Raw genomic sequence first — 19,869 nt, 5'->3', positions numbered from 1 at the left:
ATCAAAGTCAATAAACACAAATTGACCTATTACAAAAAAAACTATATCGATACTAGTTGATGCCCACGATTTCGTACGCGTGGATGCAGGTTTATAAAATCCCGTGGGAACTTTCTTTTCCCGGGATAAAAAGTAGCCTATGTAATTTTTTTTAAATAGTAATAACTAACAATTGACATTTAGTGTTTATACAAATTTTAAAAAACAAGTGCGAATCAGACTCGCGCACTATCCATAGATACAAATATGGGTATAGATACACCTATGGGTTTGATGAAAAAAAAAAAATTTGAGTTTCAGTTCTAAGTATTGGGGAACCCCAAAATTTTTTGTTTTTTTTTTCAATTTTTGTGTGAAAATTTTAATGCGGTTCACAGAACACATCTACGTACCAAGTTTCAACAGTATAGCTCTTATAGTTTCGGAAAAAAGTGGCTGTGACATACATCCGGACAGACAGACAGACATGACGAATCTATAAGGGTTCCGTTTTTTGCCATTAGCTACGGAACCCTAAAAACACAATAATTAGTTCTTCACGAACTCACCTCTGGATCGCGTGGTTTCTCGCGCGGAACTCCGCAGCTTTTAGTTGTTCCAAGTGGAACTGTTGCCTCTCTTGTATTAGTTGCTGCCGCTGATACTCCAAACCTGTTTAAAGTCAATAATCCATCATCATCATCATCAACACATCACCGGCCCACTACTGAGCACAAGTCTCCTCTCTGAATAAGAATGGTTTAGTCTGCAACGCTGCCGGTCCGCAATTTTTGATATGCACATATTTAAAACTAGCTGATGCCCGCGACTTCGTACGCGTGTATTTAGGTTTTAAAACTCCTGTGGGAACTCTTAAATTTTCCGGAATAAAAAGTAGCCTATGTCCTTCCCCGGGTTGCAAGCTACCTCTGTATCAAATTTCGTCAAAATCGATTGAACGGTTGAGCCGTGAAAAGCTAGCAGACAGACAGACGGACAGACAGACACACTTTCGCATTTATAATATTAGTATGGATTATTAAGGGGTTTGAAAATTGAGTCCAAGCGGACGAAATCGCCGCGGACCTATAAGCTCGTATAACAATAAACTAACCTTCTCTCTCCCTCTCCATCGTAGCCTCCAACTCTTCGAAATGCCTCAACTTGATCTCTAACTTCTTCATCTGCGTCTCCACTAGAAGCGCGACGAGTGACTTGATCTTCCTCTCCTCAACGCCTGCCAGATGTTTGGCCTTCACTGCCGCTGCTGCTAACGACGCTGCTGCTGCTGATTGCAGCTTGGCATCCACTGCTGCTGGGGCTTCTGCGTACAAAAATAAACTTGTTAAAAAGACAGAATATGAGTGATGATCGTGTGAGATCGTTTGAGATGACGAAAAATTGATGCATTATTTAAGTTATAGTCAATTGTAACCGCTTAAAACATTTAGTATCACGCGAAATTCCTCAAAAGCGGACAACGCATTGGCGGTTCCTCTGGTGCTGCAAATGTTCTTGGGCAAAAATCAGATGACTCGCCTGTTCGCTATTAATAATACTTTTTTTAAAGGAAAGAGAAAAACAATCATATTTTGTAGCCGTAGCACCAGGGATTTTCAAAATTAAAACAAAAGAAAACAAACCTGGTGGCGGCGTCGCATCATCTTTAGATTCCTTGATATCTTCTGTAGACGCCCCTTCAGTAGGCTCGTCCTTGACCTTAGCCCCTGCTTCGCCGTCCACCTCCATTGATTCCGGTTTCACTTCAACGTCTTCTTTTTTCACTTCTAAAAATAAATAAGAGTACTTTAAATAAACATGAAATTCAAATTCAAGTACTCAGGAGAGTGCTACGACCAGCACCAGCTACTTTTATGTGAGTTGCCTTTATCGCTGCCACTTTATGCTCTACACAAACTACAGTACGCGGCCGAAAGTAATGTACCAACCTTTACAAGGAGATAGCAGATTTGTAGTGCGTTGTCCCTGTCGTTGAGACCGACAAAACGTCATATAGGTATGAGTGACAGAGACAACGCTCTACAAAGCCGAAATATCATTCTAAAGACTGATGTCCATTGCTTTCGGCCGCGTACTGTACTCAATAATGCTTTGAGTGTACTTTATGAGCGGATGTGGGTAAGTGCGTTAGATGCGTGCGTACGTTGAAGAGCCATGTTCCGCTGAGGGCGTCTACAGTGGCGCATTATAACGAGCTACACTTTTGGCCTCGTCCCACGTCGTCTCCGTCGTTCGCTGTTAGCAGCTAAGTTGTATGAAGCGCATAGACCGCAAGCGCGTCGCGCGTCGTAGTGAAGCTGTTAGTGCTTCAAGTGCATGTGTGTGCATGTATGCGTTAGGATGTGTCAAATTGTTTCTTCCATAAATGATGTCTACAGTGCTGTGCTTATAATCATCTTCGCCTCATTTGAGGTCGACTCCACCACCGTTTGCAGCCAAATAGTATCCAGAGCTTACGTACCGGGCTGTGGCACGACGGGCGGCGCGCCGGGCACGGGCGCGGCTTGCGGCGGCGGCGCGGTGCCGGCGATGCCGGTGGCGGCGAGCGCCGCGGCCGGCCCGTGCGCACTCGCTGCTTTCACGTGCGCTTCCATCATCGCTGCTGGTACTTCATCCTATACGGAAAGAACCTTTATGGGTTAACTTACTTGGCGACATTTCCAATTTTTTACATGAAAAAGCGACTATTCTGAGCAGACGTGTGATCTTGATCAACATATTGTCTTGGTTGAATAATTTATGTGAATTTCAAACAGTTCAATGAAAGAAAGGGCCATTCTAAGGATCATCGCACACCATAAATCGTAATGATTCAGCGCAAACTCGATTCAAAATAAAGCATCATCATCACCATTAACACATTGATGGACAGTAACGTCCACGGACGTTCAGATAGTAAATAATGATACGACAGAACGCCTGTAGACGTCATAGTTATTACTCGTGTCACGGCAGTACGTCTGAGGGCGCTTGATCTTCAATACTTTTACAAGGAAGAACATGTTGTAGTGTCACCGCAAAAGTAATGCGGCTTTCCTACTGTCATCGTACATAGTTCTACAACATGTCAAGTTACACACACATTGACAGAATTCCGGTACCCCTCTCCCCGCACAGTACGCTCGTGGGCGTCGTGTTTTCATACATTTAGTCACGTAGTGCGCGTCGGCGGGAGGATTAGTGTCACCTCATACTTTCGCGCGCAAATAACGGTTCGAGTGGTAAGTTATCAACGTATTTTTGTGTTTTTATTTATCGAAACATTCAAATTCAATTCATGTAACTTACGTATAAGGTAATTGTGCTTCTAATATTAGTAGTTGCTTGTTTTGAATGCAGTTTTTTGGTATTGAAACAATAATGAATTTATCTACAGATGGCGCCTGGAGATCCGTACGAAAGGGAACAAAAACGGTTGTTAGAATTGTTCAATGAAGTTGAAACTCCGGAATCTAGTGAAGATCCATATGCTGATGATGGGGAATACGGGTCCGACAAGGACTACTATCCTTCAGGCGACGCCTATATGCGTTCTGTCACTCAACAACATTGTACATACAACCGCATTGCCACTACGCCCATAGGCAATGTATGAGAATAAGAAGTGTCATTTAGGAAGAAATTCTTAACTTGTACTGTCCACCAACGTGTTAAACAATAGACGTCCACTGCTAGAAATGGGGCTGCTTTTGTAGGGACTCCACAGGCCACGGTTCTTGGGCCCCTAAATTCAGCAGCTCCCTGCGAATCATTTATTCATGTCGTCTGTCCACCTAGTGCATGGTCTTTCAACGCTTTGCTTTCCGTTACGAAGTTGCCATTCGATCGATAGCTACAAAAAATGTGAATTCACCTTGATAGCTGCAAACTCGTCCATCGCAGCCCTGGTGGCTTTAGAAGCGATGCGCGGGTCCACAACTGACGCCAGGAACGCGACGGTACTCATCACCGGGTTGCCCACTTTGCTGAACGGTATTGGCTGGTATGCCAGTGGACCTAATACTCCACCTGAGAAAACATTTATTTTTAGAATTCAAAAGAAACTTTATTTTAATATTACTCTTATTATTCTTCTATACCCTCTCCGCGGAAAACGTAACTATGTTTTCTAATTGAACTTCGAATGTTTTTGAAAACGTGTTTGTGATTGGTTGGTGACTCAAAATAATTAAGGACCACTGAGATTTTTGCCTCTATTATTTGGGATTACGTAACAGAGAGAGCGCTATACTAACTCCTTTCCGCGGCTAAGGTATAGAATATTAAAATAAACATTTTAACAAGGTGCTTTTAAATAGCCTAATGAACTCCTACATATTCGGAGTGGCCAATTCGATAGGTATACCGAAAATGAATCAAAACTCGGCAATTACAAATGGTTTTAAAATAGTACGAAATACACTCATACAAGACCTATTCTTCATATCAGAGATATTGGAGAACATTAAATTATCACTCACTGGCAGAAGTGTCATTCAAGTAGGGATCCTCAATGGGAAGTCGTAGGAAGTGCAGGATACACTCGTCGTGGGTCCTGGAGCCCACGTGCGCCGCCACTCTGTTCCAGTCATCGCGATGTAGCTCCAAAGCTTCCAGTAGTAGTAGGGTCTCTTGCTCTGTCCATTCGCGACCGCGAGCACCACCTCGGTACTAGAGAATAGAAAATACCATAAGGCGAAGGCTTTATTGTGATCCGCAGCTATTTATCCCATATCGTGATATTTACGTAGGGAGTTGATTCCACAGTTTGCATGTGCGTGGAAAAAAGGATCTGGCACAACGGGTGGTTGAAGTGCTCCAGAAACCCAGGTGGTGAGGGTGGAATTGATCGCGGTGGCGTGCAGTGCGGTTGTAGAAAATGGAGGGTGGAATGAGATCAAACAACTCTTCGGAACACTCTCCATTATAGAGGCGATAGAACACGCAAAGAGAGCTTACGTCTCTGCGGTGCTCCAGGCTTTCCAACGAGCCGATTAGTTTGGGATCGTCCACAAGTCGAACAGCCCGCCTTTGGATCCGATCGAATGGAAGGAGTTGGTACTGGGGTGGTCTGGCCCAAAGGTAAGAGCAGTACTCCATATGTGTTATCCATATACGTTAAATTAATTGTGTACGTTTTTATAACAAGCACCCAGAAGACATATTGGAGATGTCTCTCAACAAGTTCAAAGTTTTCATAAAACGTAAACTTATTGAAAAATCCTATTACAATGTAAAGGCTTATTTACATGATAAGAAAGCTTGGGAATGAGTTGCCAAACAGCTTTGATAGTGTCTCTGTCTGCTAGCTTTAACGGCCCATTCGTTTAACCGATTTAATCTACAGACATATCTTGCACCTCGAAGGATATAGGCTATCCTTTTAGTCCGGAAAATCAAAAAGTTCCCACGCGAAATGTATTGGTATAATTGACGCTCCTTCTCCTTGACGTCTTTTGACTATACTGCTCAAGTGTTAGAGGCACCGGGATAACCGAACTCGTAGGTTTAACTGGTATTGAAGCCTCAATAGCTCAACGGGTAAAGGAGTGGACTGAAAACCGAAAAGGTCGGCGCTTCAAATCCCGCCCGCACTATTGTCGTACCTACTCCTAGCACAAGCTTGACGCTTACTTGGAGAGGAAAGGGGAATATTAGTCATTTAACATGGCTAATATCCTTTTTTAAAAAACGTTTTTTTCTTTCTTTATGTATATCACCTGATCCAGTTTAAGTCCGGGTGCAGTCCCAAGTTCGAGCGGCGCGGGCTCGGGCTTGACCGGAGGCGGTTCTGTCTTGACAGGCGCCGCTCCAGCTTCGGTTCCATTGGGGAGACCGGCTTCCACCTTCGGTACTGCTGCGTTCTCGGCTATGGACGAAATATACACTCGTTAGAGGATTGGTCGACACGTTCATTTACTTTCGACAAAGTTTTAACATAATTTTAGTCTTCTAAATACATAAAAGGAAAAGGTGACTGATTGACTCATTTATCAACGCACAGCTCCAACTTCTGGCAGGATCGGGCTGAAATTTGGCATGCAGATAGCTATTATGACGTAGGCATCCGCTAAGAAAGGATTTTTGAAAATTCAACCCCTAAGGGGGTGAAGTAGGGGTTTGAAATTTGAGTAGTCTGCGCAGACGAAGTCGCGACCATAAGCTAGTTTTTTGAATAAATATCCTTTTTTGATAATTCGCTTTAAGAAAAAAATTGTTTAAATCTTGAAAAATATTTTTAGTAATTTTAAAGGTAGTAGTAATTATTTTCTCTCCGTTCTGGTGGAGTCCGAGCCTTAGGTCTGTATCGTGGGTGAAAATAATACTACAGCTATACCTGGTCTCGGTTGCGTAGGTCTAGCCTGCAGGGGCTGCAGACCCGACGGTGTGTCGGACAGGACGTGGAAGTGTGACGTTGGCGGCGGACCCATCGCCGTTGGACGAGATTCGGTCTCCACCTACCAACAGTTGGATAAAGTCAGTTCATTCGTAGCTTGACGTATTTATTTAACTAGAATAGGAATTTATTATTAACACTAGCTTTTTCTACTTTCGACATTGGGATCCCAAACGTCTCAGAATAATTTTTATTGCCGGAATTTATCCATACTATAATATTATAAATGCGAAAGTGTGTCTGTCTGTCTGTCTGCTAGCTTTTCACGGTCGAAAAATTTAACCTAATTTGACGAAATTTGGTACAGAGTTAGCTTACATAGAGGAAGAACATAGGCTTTTTACTCCTTTACTACTTTTTATCCCGAAAAATTAAAGATTTACCACGGGATTTTTAAAAACCTAAATCCACGCGGAAGCAGTCGCGGGCTTCATTTAGTATTTTCTAAATGGTATCTTGTCTGGTCTGGTGGGAGGCTACTGCCGTGGCTAGTTACCACCCTACCGATAAAGTCGTGCCGCCAAACGATTTAGGGTTCACATACGATGCCGCATAGAAACCGACCAGGGGTATGGGCTTAACTACCATACCCTCTCCAGGTTACCATACCATACACGTACCATAGACTGCATCTTCTTTAATTATTAAAAAACTAAGGTGGTATGTCCTGAAATTCACTAATGCAGTGTAAGTGATTAACCCCGCATTTGATTTAAAAATTTCAGGTTCACTGTCGCGTCGAAGGAATCTGCCTAAAGCGATATTCACTGAGGGCAGCTAGTAGCGACGCAATATTACAACTTTAAACTTAATTTTACACTATAATCGACGCATTTTAAACTGAGTCGTCGAGTTATCTGTCTGTTTTGCTCGCACTTACCTACGACCTGTAAGAGTACGAGAGGCACAAGAGCAACCGCCGAGTTTCTTGCTGGTTCTTCTCGGTAGGAATGGCATTCCGAACCAGTGGTAAATTAAACTAGTTAACGATGCAAAAGCACTTGTAATAAGTCTACTTGAATGAAATAAATTCTATTCTATTCTACAAAGATTTTTTTTTATTTCTTAACTTATACTCTATCTGCGAAATGACGATAGTATAGCGCTCTCTCTGTTACGTAATCCCATACAAATGATAGAGCCAAAAATCTCAGTGGGCGTTAACCATTTTGATTCACCAACTAATCACAAACATCCTGGGATCTAACCTTTCTTTTTTAAAATTTCTATTTTATTAGCTGTTGCCCGCGAATTCGTCCGCGTCCCGCTGCAACAGTCTTTTGGTGCAGTTGTTCGGAAGTTACGCGGGTACATACATTTAGCGATCCATTTTTATTTATATAGATTTTTATTTTCAACACTAAATGTGCAAGTGTGTCTGTCTGTTTACTTTTCACGGCTCAACTGACAACGAATTTTGACACATAAATATAGCTTGCATCCTGGGGATGGGCATAGGTTATTTTTTATCTCAAAAACGAAACAAAGTGGCATGAGATATCTAGTTTGTAATAAGTTACCTGGTAGTTGACTAGTCCCCACTGCTCGAGGAAGCCGTGGACTCGCATAATGGCGCACACGTCGCCCGCTAAGTTCCTTCGGCATGCCGTACTTGTCAAATATTCCGTGGGATTCAATCGGTAAGTGTCGATCATGAAGTTTCTGGAATTTAACAAAATCATTTAACATTTTGAAAAGAAAACAAAATTATTTTACATATATCGCAAAATACAACATAATAAGTGTTTGGCAAATCTGACATTTCAAGGACTAGCAAAAATGTTGATAGTACTATATTTTGCTGACTATAATTTATTCCAAAGCTTTGGTAATAAATGTGTAAACTATAGTACCTTTAAACAGTATTTCAATACGTTTAAAGTTAAGAGATCCTTAAAATTTAAGAGGCCTGAGAATACGGTTAGTGGGCCTAACGAACGCAAGTAACTTATCAGGTTACCCATTTCAAATTACTAGCTTCAGCAAATAAATAGGTCAAGCGCAAGTCAGATTCGCACACAAAGTGTTCCATACCATTTATAAGATTTATTATAATAACACTAGGTATTTACATATTTATTTTTTATTTGTATGGCGACCATTTTGAAATTCGCTATTTTGGGTTTTTTATTATTGTTAGTTATACACTATGAAATAGAAATACACACTATGAAAATTTAAACTCTACATATTACGGTTCATGAGATACAACCCGCTGATAGACGAACGGACAGCGGAGACTTAGTAATAAGGTCCCCTGGCACACTTCGAGTACGGAATCTTAAAAATAGTTAATTAGTAAATGAGACTGGCTAGATGATTACAGTGCGACAAGGCTCTTTTGGCACTTGAATAACATTGACGGGGGGCGCTGTTTGAGAACAAAGGCTTAGACTATTCAAACAAGAACAAAGGGGACATTTGACGGCAACGTTAGTTTCGATTTTTGCCACGCGCCATAAGAGCCTTGTCGCACTGTACATGAAATATTTGGGATTGTAACACCTTTTTGTCTCTACACGTGTATATACTAATTACTAACCTGTAAGCCAGATAGATCTCTGGCGTCTTGGATTTGTTTTTGTTGTTGAAGAATTCAGGCAGAGCGCGCTTCTCTATGGTATGTATAGAGTTGTAGTCGAACCATGCCGAGTAGGACGGTACCACGATGTGGTGAGTCTGATCCGTGACGTTGTCTTCTAGCTCTTCCTTGATTAGCATCTCCTAAACAACAAGTATGAAAAAACTCAAAATTAAGTTAAAATAAACTTCAATTTCAGAGTTTTAAAATACTGTATTTAAATACCGCATCAAATCCATACTAATATTATAAATACGAAGAGTGTTTGTCTGGTTTTCTGTTAATTTTTCACGGTCCATTTGTTTAACCAATTTTGAGGGTATAGACTATAGAGATAGTTTTCATTGTCAGCCATCACTACACTGCATATTATTGTAATCGCGGGCATCAGCTAGTTATCCATAGATGTCAACTTACCTGTGTGTTGGAGTCGCTGTGCTTGCCCTGCGAGTCGTCGTGCGCATCCATGGCGGGCGCGGGCGTGGTGGGCGCCTCGGGCACGGGCGCGGGCGGGGGCTCGGGCGCTGCCGCTGCGGGCGTGGCCGCGCTTGTGGTAGCCGCGGGAGTCGCGGGCGCTGCACAAACCAGTATATCCCTTAGGGGACTATCACACTAGGATACCAAAGGTGGCGCTACCGGTCGCGCTACCAATAAAATGTATCCAGTTCGAAGGAGGGTACCTGATATGGTGTTCGCTTTGTTGCGCAACCAAGTGGACACCAGGTTTAGAGAGAGAGCACAATTAATGAACGCACTAGCTCTTTTCAAATTAAACCAACTGTACAAAGTATTGTGAAGGGCGGTTTCTGCAGACTAGCGTATTTTTTTGCGCGTATATGGTGGTTTCAGCATACGCGCTTACACGCGCGCTACATTACGCGCTTCAAAAAACCGGACTCGCGTATACGGGCATATTTCGGCGATTTCGCTCGAGCCGGTGGCCCGGTGGGTAGTGGTCTCTCGGGGCTCGCGCTTATACGAGCTTACAAGCGCGTCAACGCTCGTATGAGTTGAGCGTGTGCCAAAAGGCGCGCCTATACGCGCCTACATGCGCTTCCAAAAACGAGCTCATACGCGCGTATAAAACGCTAGTCTGAAACCGCCCTTAAGCAGTGCTAGATTAGTGGTTAATACGTTGGTCTTCTAATCAGGAGGTCAAGGGTTTGATCCCAGGGACACACCTCAAACTTTTCAGAGTTATGTGCGTAATTAAATATCACTTGTTTTAATAGTGAAGGAAAACATCGTGAGGAAACATGCATGTCTAAGAGTTCTCCGTAATGTTCTCAAAGGTGTACGAAATCTACCTATCCATACTTAGCAAGCGTGGTAGACGAAACTCAAATTCTCATTCAGTCGCTGAGCCATCTATAGGTCGCTCATGACGAACTGTGCAAACTTAGTGAGAAGTCGAGATAATCTTAGAAAATAGTGGAAAATAGTTGTTGATCCTATCCTACTAATATTATAAATGTGAAAGTGTGGATGTTTGGATGTTTGTTACTCAATCACCCAAAAACGGCTGAACGGATTTGGATGAAATTTGGAATGGAGATATCTGGAGAGTGACATAGGCTACTTTTTGTCCCGGAAAATCAAAGAGTTCCCACGGGATTTTTAAAAACCTAATTCCATGCGGACGAAGTCGCGGGCATCAGTTAGAATGGAATAAAATGTTTTAATTTCAGACAAAAGGTTACTTAATGGTGCGCTTAATGTGGCAATTTTTTAAGCAATTGTCGCTCGGCAACACGTATGGATCAATCTGGAGCAATAAGTGGAGCAATCTGGAGCAATTACCTATTTTGCATAACATTGTCGATAAAACAATAAATGTCACTAACCTTCAGGTGTGCGCTCGACTTCTGGCGTGGGAGCGACGTCTGTGGTATCTCTTGACGCGTTGTCTTCCTCATCTTCCACGTCATTGTCGCGACGCTTTGTCATGCGACTAAAAATATGTAATCAGTACCCTTATTATAAATGCGAAAGTGTGTTTGTTTGTTGGTTTGTCCTTCAATCACGTCGCAACGGTGCAACGGATTGACGTGATTTTTGCATGGGTATAGATAAAGACCAGGAAAGTGACATAGTCTACTTTTTATCCCGGAAAATCAACGAGTTCCCACGGGATTTTTAAAAACCTAATTGCGCGGACGAAGCCACGGGCATCAGCTAGTAATTACATATTTGTTGATTAATTTTAATAGAGTCCTGTGATTACGAGTGTAGGGGTAGTTTCCACTAAGGCGGAGCGCTACGGAGACGTGTTCAATAGACAAATCAGTTCATTGTTAGATGACGTGATAATTTTGTCACGCCATCTTCCAATAATGTGATTGGTCGAATCCAGTCCGCTCCGCATGAGTGGAAACGCGCCGTGAATGTACCTACTTGTAACAGTGTCTTTACTCCATCAATTATGAATTAAATTACCAACTAACTTTTTTTATTTTGTTATTAACATCAGTTTTTAAAAACTCCACCGTTTTTGGCGGTAGCTTAAAAACCTTTTTGCAGCTACCCGCTTTTTAGAAACAGAACGGCAGTCATGTGATTTTCATGTATTTTTATAGTGTCAAATGGTTTGATTGAGAAGAGTGATACCTCTTCCTTTTGCCGTGTTTCTGCGGCGGCGGCGAGGGCGAGCGCTTCCTCTTGCTCTTCTTGCCTTTGCCCGACGGCTCCGGGATGAGATCCTCAACCGATAGGCGCAGTTTATGTACCTGACGGGTCAAAATAAATGATGATTCCAAGTGAAGGAACATCTTGGGCACAGTTCATGACAGTTGGGGAACTTATAACAGAACACTTTTGTTGTTGCTTAGACCCTTGATCTATTATTTTTATATTTAGACATTTTATAGTTACAACCTGTTTTGTGACTTTTCAATAATAATAAAATTTATATCAAATATTCAGTTTCAAGTCTATAAATAAATCTAAAAAAGAAAAAGCTGACTGACTGACTGACTGGTCTATCTAGGCACAGCTTAAACTACTGGACGGATCGAGCTGAAAGGCATGTAGATATATAATCTTGGATAATAAAGGATTTTTGAAAATTCAATCCCTAAGGGGGTAAAATAGGGATTTGAAATTTGTGCAGTCCACGCGGACGAAATCGTGGGCATAAGTAAGTAAATAAATAAATGCAATATTTCTATATTTCTAAATAATTTTAAATACATATCAAAAATTGCGAACCGGCAGGAATCGAACCCGCGTCTCCTGGGATCTCGCCCGACGCTCTGACCACTAAGCTACAGCCCGCTTATTGCCAGTGACGAAATTTTTGATATATATGTTTACTCAGTACCGAAGCGACTGTTTATGCCATCTAGTAGCGACATCTTTTTGCAGATATCGAAATAAATGCAATGTTCTCGTGTGTCTATTTACCTTCTTCTTGCCGTTAGCATCGAGCTCATAATCCTCCTCGTTCATCCACTCGTTGTACTGCGGCAGGTCGAGCGCCCACGTGGCCGACACCCGCCATGGTTCAGCGCGGTTGCAGTCCCAGCTCACGTTCTCCGGTACATCCACCTATGAAAACAAAAATGTCATACGAATATTATAAATACCAAAGTGTGTTTGTCGGTATGTCTGTCTGCTACATTTTCACAGCCCATCAACCAACCAATTTTGACAAAATTTGGTCCAGAGTCTGTCTAGCTATCTGTTATCTTTTCACGGCCCGTCTTCTTAACCAAAATTTGGTCATTTGCTTTGAACAAACTACTCTCAGGTTTTGCGTATACTAAAACTAATATTGTATAATATTAGTGACGTCATACCGGCAAATCAGCCTGCGCCCAAGTATCGTGGCTGTCGGGGAAGTAGTACCAGTGCACCAGCACGCTGTTGCCGCGCTTGAACACCGGCCGCGCGTACTCCTCCTCCAGCGGGTCCACGCACGGGTACACGATGTGCGTTGCGTCCTCTTCGTCATCTGAAAAACTTTTCTGTTCAACTCTATAGGCTCAGGCTCAAAATTCCGATGCGACGCAGAACTCAAAGCAGTTTCAGGGGAGTGATTCGCTAACTCAACGATCACTGAATGATAGCCACCGAGCTGATTTGATATTTATTTTTAACTAGCTTATGCTCGCCAATTCATCCGCGTGAGCTACACAAACTTCAAACTCCTATTTCACCCCCTTAGGGGTTGAATTTTCAAAAATCCTTTCTTAGCGGATACCTACGTTATAATAGCTATCTGCATGCCCAATTTCAGCCCGATCCGTCCAGTAATTTGAGCTGTGCGTTGATAGATCAATCAGTCAGTCAGTCAGTCACCTTTTCCTTTTATAGATTTAGATTCATTGAATTCATTCACTTAGTCAAGCAGCAATGTAGAACTAACCAATGTCAAATGAGCTCAGTGGGTGGGCTCAGAGATTCAGTGACTTTGAACTAGACATGTGTCCGCTATAGCTTAACTTAACTGAAAACCGCTGCCATGCCTTTAGCGTACCATAGCGTTATTGTCGTAGCTAGCAACGGTTAACAGATATCATCTATGACGAACCACCTGACAACGCAACGCTGCCAACTGGCAACTGACAATGCATTGTTTGGTTTTTTGGTAACTAGAAACGCAATAATTATGCCTTCTCTTTCTTTCTTTCACTGAAAGCTGAGAAGGAGCGGTTATTGGCTAATGGCTATTGGCTAATGGCTACCGGCTTAGTAACTTAACTAAGAACATTTCACGAAAATTGATAAACCAAAAACGACCTTATGTCCATTACACTAAGGCGCTAATTTGTTTGGTTAACTGTTCAAGTACTTGTCCATTAATGTTTGATCTATCAAGCTTATTACAGTTAAGCCTTAGACTAATAAAAATAAGGTCGTTTTTCGATTATCAATCTTTGTGAAATGTTGTTGGTTAACTTGACTGTGGCAAACTATCCGTGCAAGCGTCCAATATAGTTTGACCTCAATGATCATGATAATTAAACTTTGCTGATATGAACTTAAGGTTGTGATTACTTCACGATTTTCATGAAAGTAAAATTGGTTTTATTTTAGTGAAATATGCGCGCGCAGATCAGCCCCCCAATTGTGTAAGAATAACCATTTCATGGCTATCGCAATCGTCAAGAATTCTGCCCTTTGATTGGCTGTGAAAAAATGTAAACAGCGAATCAACCAATCAAATGGCAGAATTTCTTGACGATTGCGATAGCCATGAAATGGTTATTCTTACGCAATTGGGGGGCTGGTGGTGTTACGGCGCGTTTGTTTGTTTTGACTTTTGATGAAAGTTTTAATACCTAATTAGATAGTTTGAGCGGTGTTTGTATTCAGTAAATACTAAAGTTTTGTCTTGAGATATTGCTTTGTTTTATTTAGGTAGCTTTTGCCTGTAGTGTGGGTGATATTGACGATTGACTATAATTTGTAAATAACTTAGTAGGTGTATAAAATTGTAAAAAGGTGTTAAGATAAAAAATAAAGTTTTAATAGTTTTAGGTACTTAAGTGATATAATTAGTGTTGTACAAAACTTTGATTAAACGTTTTTGAAAATTGTGCTAGTCCTAAGCCTAGAAAAGCATGAAGGGAAATCGTCAATATTATTCTAATGCACTTACACGACTTGAAACTTTAGCCATACCTACAGACGGATTCGATACGGCAGCTAACTAAGTTACTACTTACTACAAACAAAAACGGTGAGCATATTAAATTAGTTGAAACACAGCTTTGATACCGATACTAGGCAACTGTTATCAATAGCGCTATTGTAACTAAATAGCGGTTTAATAACCGTGGCCAGAAATAGCCAATAACGCCCATCTTTACTTTGAACTCATGTTGCTCGTCAACTCACGACTTCGACTGCCCTGCCCTAATCTGTACTGTGCTGTGCTACGCCACCTGCGTCTCAGCTACGCTTTACAGCTTAGCTTAGCTTACACTGAGATAGCGAATCAGCTCGCAGATTAGCGTTATTTTTGGATATTTTTGTATTCAGAGGTACATAAAATGGGTTGTGTGCAATGTGTTGGTATGCAACCTAAGATTGCTTACCGCATATTTCTCCCTGATGGTTAACAACGATGTCCTTGACTTTGTTCGCCGTGGCTTTGTCCACGTCTGGGCGTATGAAGATGCACGGCGAGCGTATAATCTCTGCGGTTATTAGCGACGTCTCGATGTCCATCATCATTTGCACGTTCAGGTCTTTGCGCGACGGATTCTGCAAATGGGGGGATGGGGGGGCGGGAAAGAGAGATTACAGTGTTAGTAAAACGATAGTTAGAATTAAATTATCGTCAAAAATGTAAGGTAACTAAACCTAGTTAGGTTACATAGGAACATACGAGTAGGAATATATTTTATCTGATTGCAAATCATATATGGAAAATAAATCGTTTTATTTATATAGATATAAATAGATAGGTACAACAACAAAAAACGTAGAATTTGTTTATTACAAAGACTACTGACTTTATCATTAGCAAACAATTATTTAACAAGTAAGTAAACTTTTAATCTATAAAATATCTAGGTAATACTGTAGGAAGGAACTGTAAAATTTGTAAACAAGTAAGAATCAAAAATTCGCATGCAATAAAATGTGAATCACAATCCCAATTAACAAAATTAGTGACAAAACAAAACGAAATGTTATCAGTTAACACACACAAGTATCACAATTTTTATATTAACACAACTTTTAATGTTTGACATCACAAATAAAAACCATTATACCATAAGAAAAACTATGAACCATTGCATGAAATGAGAATGTGAAATGGATTTAATGTTCAATGCACATTATGTACAAGTGTGTGTGGAAGAAGAAATCTATTTAGAGATAAGAAAAATATAATCAGGCCAACTCTGGAGTATCAACTTTAAACTATAAAACTGGCACGGTTATAATGTAAATAGAGGGTACGTACCACGATTAATACGATAATTCAATTCGTATTAATCGTGATACTTACCCATTATTTACATTATAATGTGGTTAAACCACAAAATAAGCCTAAAATCATTGAACTATGTTTTTATGACCTAGATGCAATATTAGTATCTATTAATTATAGCACCGGAAGGTCCAGATTGATATAGAAAATTATAGAACGCATTAGCGAATTTCTAGTACTACATTATTCTACAATTCACTAAGACAATCAGTCAGCCAGAGTCAGTATTCTTGACATCATTACACTGACATGATTTCTAGAGTAAATTATATAAGGCTAGTGCTATTTTAACATTTTCGACAAATACTTAAATAAAATTAGAATTTTGTTTCATATTACATTTACTGAATTTCTCAATGTTCAATTTAAAACTAGAGTAATAGTGTCTACTATATTACTTTAGTGGAGACACTCCAAAAGTGACCTAAATTATTTAAAACCAATTTAAAAAAGTAAACTTTATTCTTATTTAAGTGCCTTGGTGAGTGCTAAAAATGTTGTTCGTACATTGTATCTATAGAATTTAATGTGAGCTTTATAAATCTGAACATTTTTTATATAATTAAAAAGTTGTCTATGAATTTAGGGTGTATAATTTGGAACATAAATTGGTATTTGTTAATGTAGTGTCATATCATACCCATAGTATCGTGCGATTGGACTAGCAATGGCACGCGTTCTGCGATCAATACTTGCGTAATTTAATCATTTTAACACGATTAATTTTATAGAGCAAATCAGCAACCAGTTTACCTTTGGATGATACGACATTTATGAGCATCGGTATGGCCTTTAATGTTCAAAATTAGCAACCGCTACCAATCTATAGAAGTGGTGGGTTAGCAAAGTTCACACTTTTTTTTTAAAATAGAGATAGCGCGCAAACGAGCAGGCGGGTTGTTAAGTGATTGCCGCCGCCCATGAACATTTGCAGCACCAGAGGAACCGCCGATGCGTTGCCGGCCTTATAGGAATTTGTTGGTCCGCCTCTTGAGTAACCCCATGTTGTAATGTAAAGGGAACACCGCCGAAGGGACACACTCGTATTGGATCGCAAGACGCGCGTCACCGGATGCATTGTTATGCCTCGCGGCCGGGTGGAGGCGCGAGGCTGGGCGAGGCGCGGGGGCGGGGCGGTGAGCGAGGCAGCGTGCGGGTGCATACCTTACCGACCTGGAAGTCGAACTTGCGCCACCGCTGCTCCGACTTGAAGCGGAACATGGTGGCGAGCACCGTGCACAGGGAGCCGCCCGGCTTCATGTCCATGAACACTTTCATCTGGAACCAATTAAATTTTGACAATATAAACATAAACTAGTACACTGGTATATACTTCAACTAGCTCATGCTCGCGACGTCGTCCGCGTGGACGAACCCCTATTTCTCCCCCTTAGGGGTTGAATTTTCAAAAATCCTTTCTTAGCAGGCGCCTAGGCGATAAGGCGGATACAGATAATGTAAAAGGGTCCAAATATAATATTAAAAAAGCTAACAGTTCCAACCAGGAATTAAAATTGGTCAAGAGCGAGTTTATTTTTTTTTATTTTCATAGATTATTTTCATCGATTTTTTTATTTGTTGTTATAGCGGCAATAGAAATAGACGTTCTGTGAAAATTTGAACTCTCTACCTATTTCGGTTCACGAGATATAGCCCGCTGACAGAAAAACGGACGGACGGACGGACAGCGGAGGCTTAGTAATAGGGTCCCCGTTGGCACCCTTTGGGTACAAACCCTGAAAACAGTGATGGCTAGTAAAACCCTACAAAATCATATCAATAAGTTCAGAAAAAAAATGTTTTTGAGAACAATAAGTCTGAATAAGGTGGCACAACGTGCCATGTCGATAAATTGTTTTGGGATTGTATTGTCATCAGTCATGTCTGCGAAATAAGGGTACAAATATTATTGTTTTTATTGTGTCTATTAAGCTCAATACACATTGAGCCCGCCGGGCCGCCGACATAATATGTCGGCAACTTTTTGTCGGCGGTCTAGTTGGCGGCTTCACTTATTACAAGTCGGAAAATTTGGTCGGCGGCATATCGCCGGCTTGAGATGAGAAATTTATTTGGCAGTCAGTAATTGCCGCGTGTCGATGCCGGGCAACTAAACGCAGGCGTACCCAAGCCGCCAACATGTCGACGGGTAACACACGCGGGCGCATGTTGCCGACATGATTCTTTTCATACAGGCCGCCGGGCTTTGTCGGCGGCCCGGCGGGCTCAATGTGTATTGCGCTTTATATTCGCCATTCACCGTTAAGGCTAAGTTCAAGGATATTAAAGCATCGAAACATTAGGAGGACTCTACATGGACATCATTATGTTTGTGTATAAAATAATGCACACCATATTAGTAAGTAATGTTCATGCCTATACAAATAGCATTGGAAGATCGCAGAGTCGGAAAGATAATATGAAATAATATTTAGTTTTAGGTATACTTACATTTCTAAATATGGGATTAATAAAACTAAAATAAAATTAAGTCTCTATGAGACTGCGTGCGACGGTGTGGTACCTAGGTACTAAGTCAGATCAGAATTCACACTCACCGAAACTAAACACACACACACACACAGACACACAAACACACACACACACACGTCACATCAAAAGAAAATTTCGACTGAATTCGAAATTCGAGAGGTGTGAGAACTATTTCACCTGCACTAGGCAAGCATGGTGGACGGTGACCTTAATCCTTCTTATTCTTAGACCCGTGTTCAGTAGTGGGCCGGCGATGAGTTCAGATAATGACGGTGACAGAGAGCGTCAGATCCAATCAGAGAAAAGTTTTTATTAGCTTTTTCCGAGCGTATTTTCTCTTATCCGATCGGTCTAGGTCATTGATTTATTGGTAAATCGATGGTCTAGGACCTAGGTATACATAAGAAGTCGTCTACAACAAGTCTGAGCAATGAGAATCGTCCCGTTAAAATCTACGTAGATATGGATTATCTATCATAAATAACGCGAATTACTCTAGCGCCTTAGTATTTTCTAAACCAATTAATTATTTATTTGTATAAAACTTCGGAACTGAAAAAAGTCTCTTCTTCCGCAGTCGGAAGGTCACGTCCGAGGATATAAAACTACTGTAGGTACTAAAGCCAATCGTTTAACAATGAAATGATTTAGATTCCATTATTGCATCAAAAATTGTTCTGGAATAAAAAAACATTACTTGTCTTATCTTTTGTCACAGTGTGTACACTAATATTATAAAAAGGTCAAGTTTGTGGATGTAAGAGGTAATCTCCCGAACTAATGGTCCGATTTTGAAAATCCTTTCACATTTTCCACCGTTGCTATCACTACCCATAATATAAATGGGAAAGTGTTTTGTTTGTGTTTCCTTCAATCACGCCACTACGAAGCAACGGATCGACGTGATATTTTGCGTGGATAATATAGTTAAAAACCTGGAGAGTGACAGGCTGTTTTGTATCCCGGAAAATCAAAGTTCCCACGGATTTTTAAAAAACTAAACCACGCGGGCGAAATTGTGGGCATCAGCGAGTAAGTTAATAAAACTCGTTAAATTTATTCTCATATCGCCGGCGAACAATATGTTAGCGAACAAATACTCGTTTGTTATATAAATGGATTATTGTTTTAACATGATCACCTTAACATGATTTTTCTCATAGCTACTTTATTATACGACAGATAAATACACCAAGGCTTCTTGTTTTTATTTCTATGTTCAACTGCTGTGACAAGCTAAACTTTTTCTTTTATTACGCAGATTTCGGTTCAGGCTCGAGACTAATACTGTAGTAGGTACAATCAATCATATTTTTTTTAACAAATAAAACTGTTCCCATTTTGTTTCCAATTACCTCAGAAGATATCACGTAACCTTGGCTTGGAGTTGATAACTATAAGCAAGTTTTTAACCTCTTCCGTGTGTGTCTGTCTGTCTGCTAGCTTTTCACGACCCATACGACCGACCGATTT

At 40.8% G+C, this 19,869-nt stretch overlaps 1 protein-coding gene across 2 annotated transcripts in view; it reads right to left on the bottom strand.

The window, feature by feature from the left end:
- mor (SWI/SNF- related protein mor) overlaps positions 1-19,869 on the bottom strand; it is a 29,319-nt gene that overhangs the window by 3,699 nt on the left and 5,751 nt on the right. The window contains exons 3-19 of one of the 2 annotated variants that reach the window (XM_034979971.2): positions 17,068-17,181; positions 14,999-15,167; positions 12,755-12,909; positions 12,360-12,503; positions 11,565-11,683; positions 10,802-10,908; positions 9,375-9,532; positions 8,919-9,100; positions 7,897-8,038; positions 6,317-6,437; positions 5,700-5,848; positions 4,461-4,650; positions 3,854-4,008; positions 2,462-2,615; positions 1,623-1,766; positions 1,094-1,303; positions 549-651 (exon numbers count right to left, since the gene is read on the bottom strand). In XM_034979971.2, the coding sequence (XP_034835862.1) occupies positions 549-651; positions 1,094-1,303; positions 1,623-1,766; positions 2,462-2,615; positions 3,854-4,008; positions 4,461-4,650; positions 5,700-5,848; positions 6,317-6,437; positions 7,897-8,038; positions 8,919-9,100; positions 9,375-9,532; positions 10,802-10,908; positions 11,565-11,683; positions 12,360-12,503; positions 12,755-12,909; positions 14,999-15,167; positions 17,068-17,181 (2,516 nt within the window). The remainder of the gene's footprint in view (positions 1-548; positions 652-1,093; positions 1,304-1,622; positions 1,767-2,461; positions 2,616-3,853; positions 4,009-4,460; positions 4,651-5,699; positions 5,849-6,316; positions 6,438-7,896; positions 8,039-8,918; positions 9,101-9,374; positions 9,533-10,801; positions 10,909-11,564; positions 11,684-12,359; positions 12,504-12,754; positions 12,910-14,998; positions 15,168-17,067; positions 17,182-19,869) is intronic. The other variant, XM_034979972.2, reaches the window with a different exon arrangement.

The sequence above is a fragment of the Maniola hyperantus genome, chromosome 21, assembly GCF_902806685.2.
Source record: "Maniola hyperantus chromosome 21, iAphHyp1.2, whole genome shotgun sequence".
In the NCBI taxonomy this organism is placed as follows: Eukaryota; Metazoa; Arthropoda; class Insecta; order Lepidoptera; family Nymphalidae; genus Maniola; species Maniola hyperantus.
The sequence above is the reverse complement of the archived record's forward strand: the minus strand, read 5'-3'. Positions and strand labels throughout refer to the sequence as shown.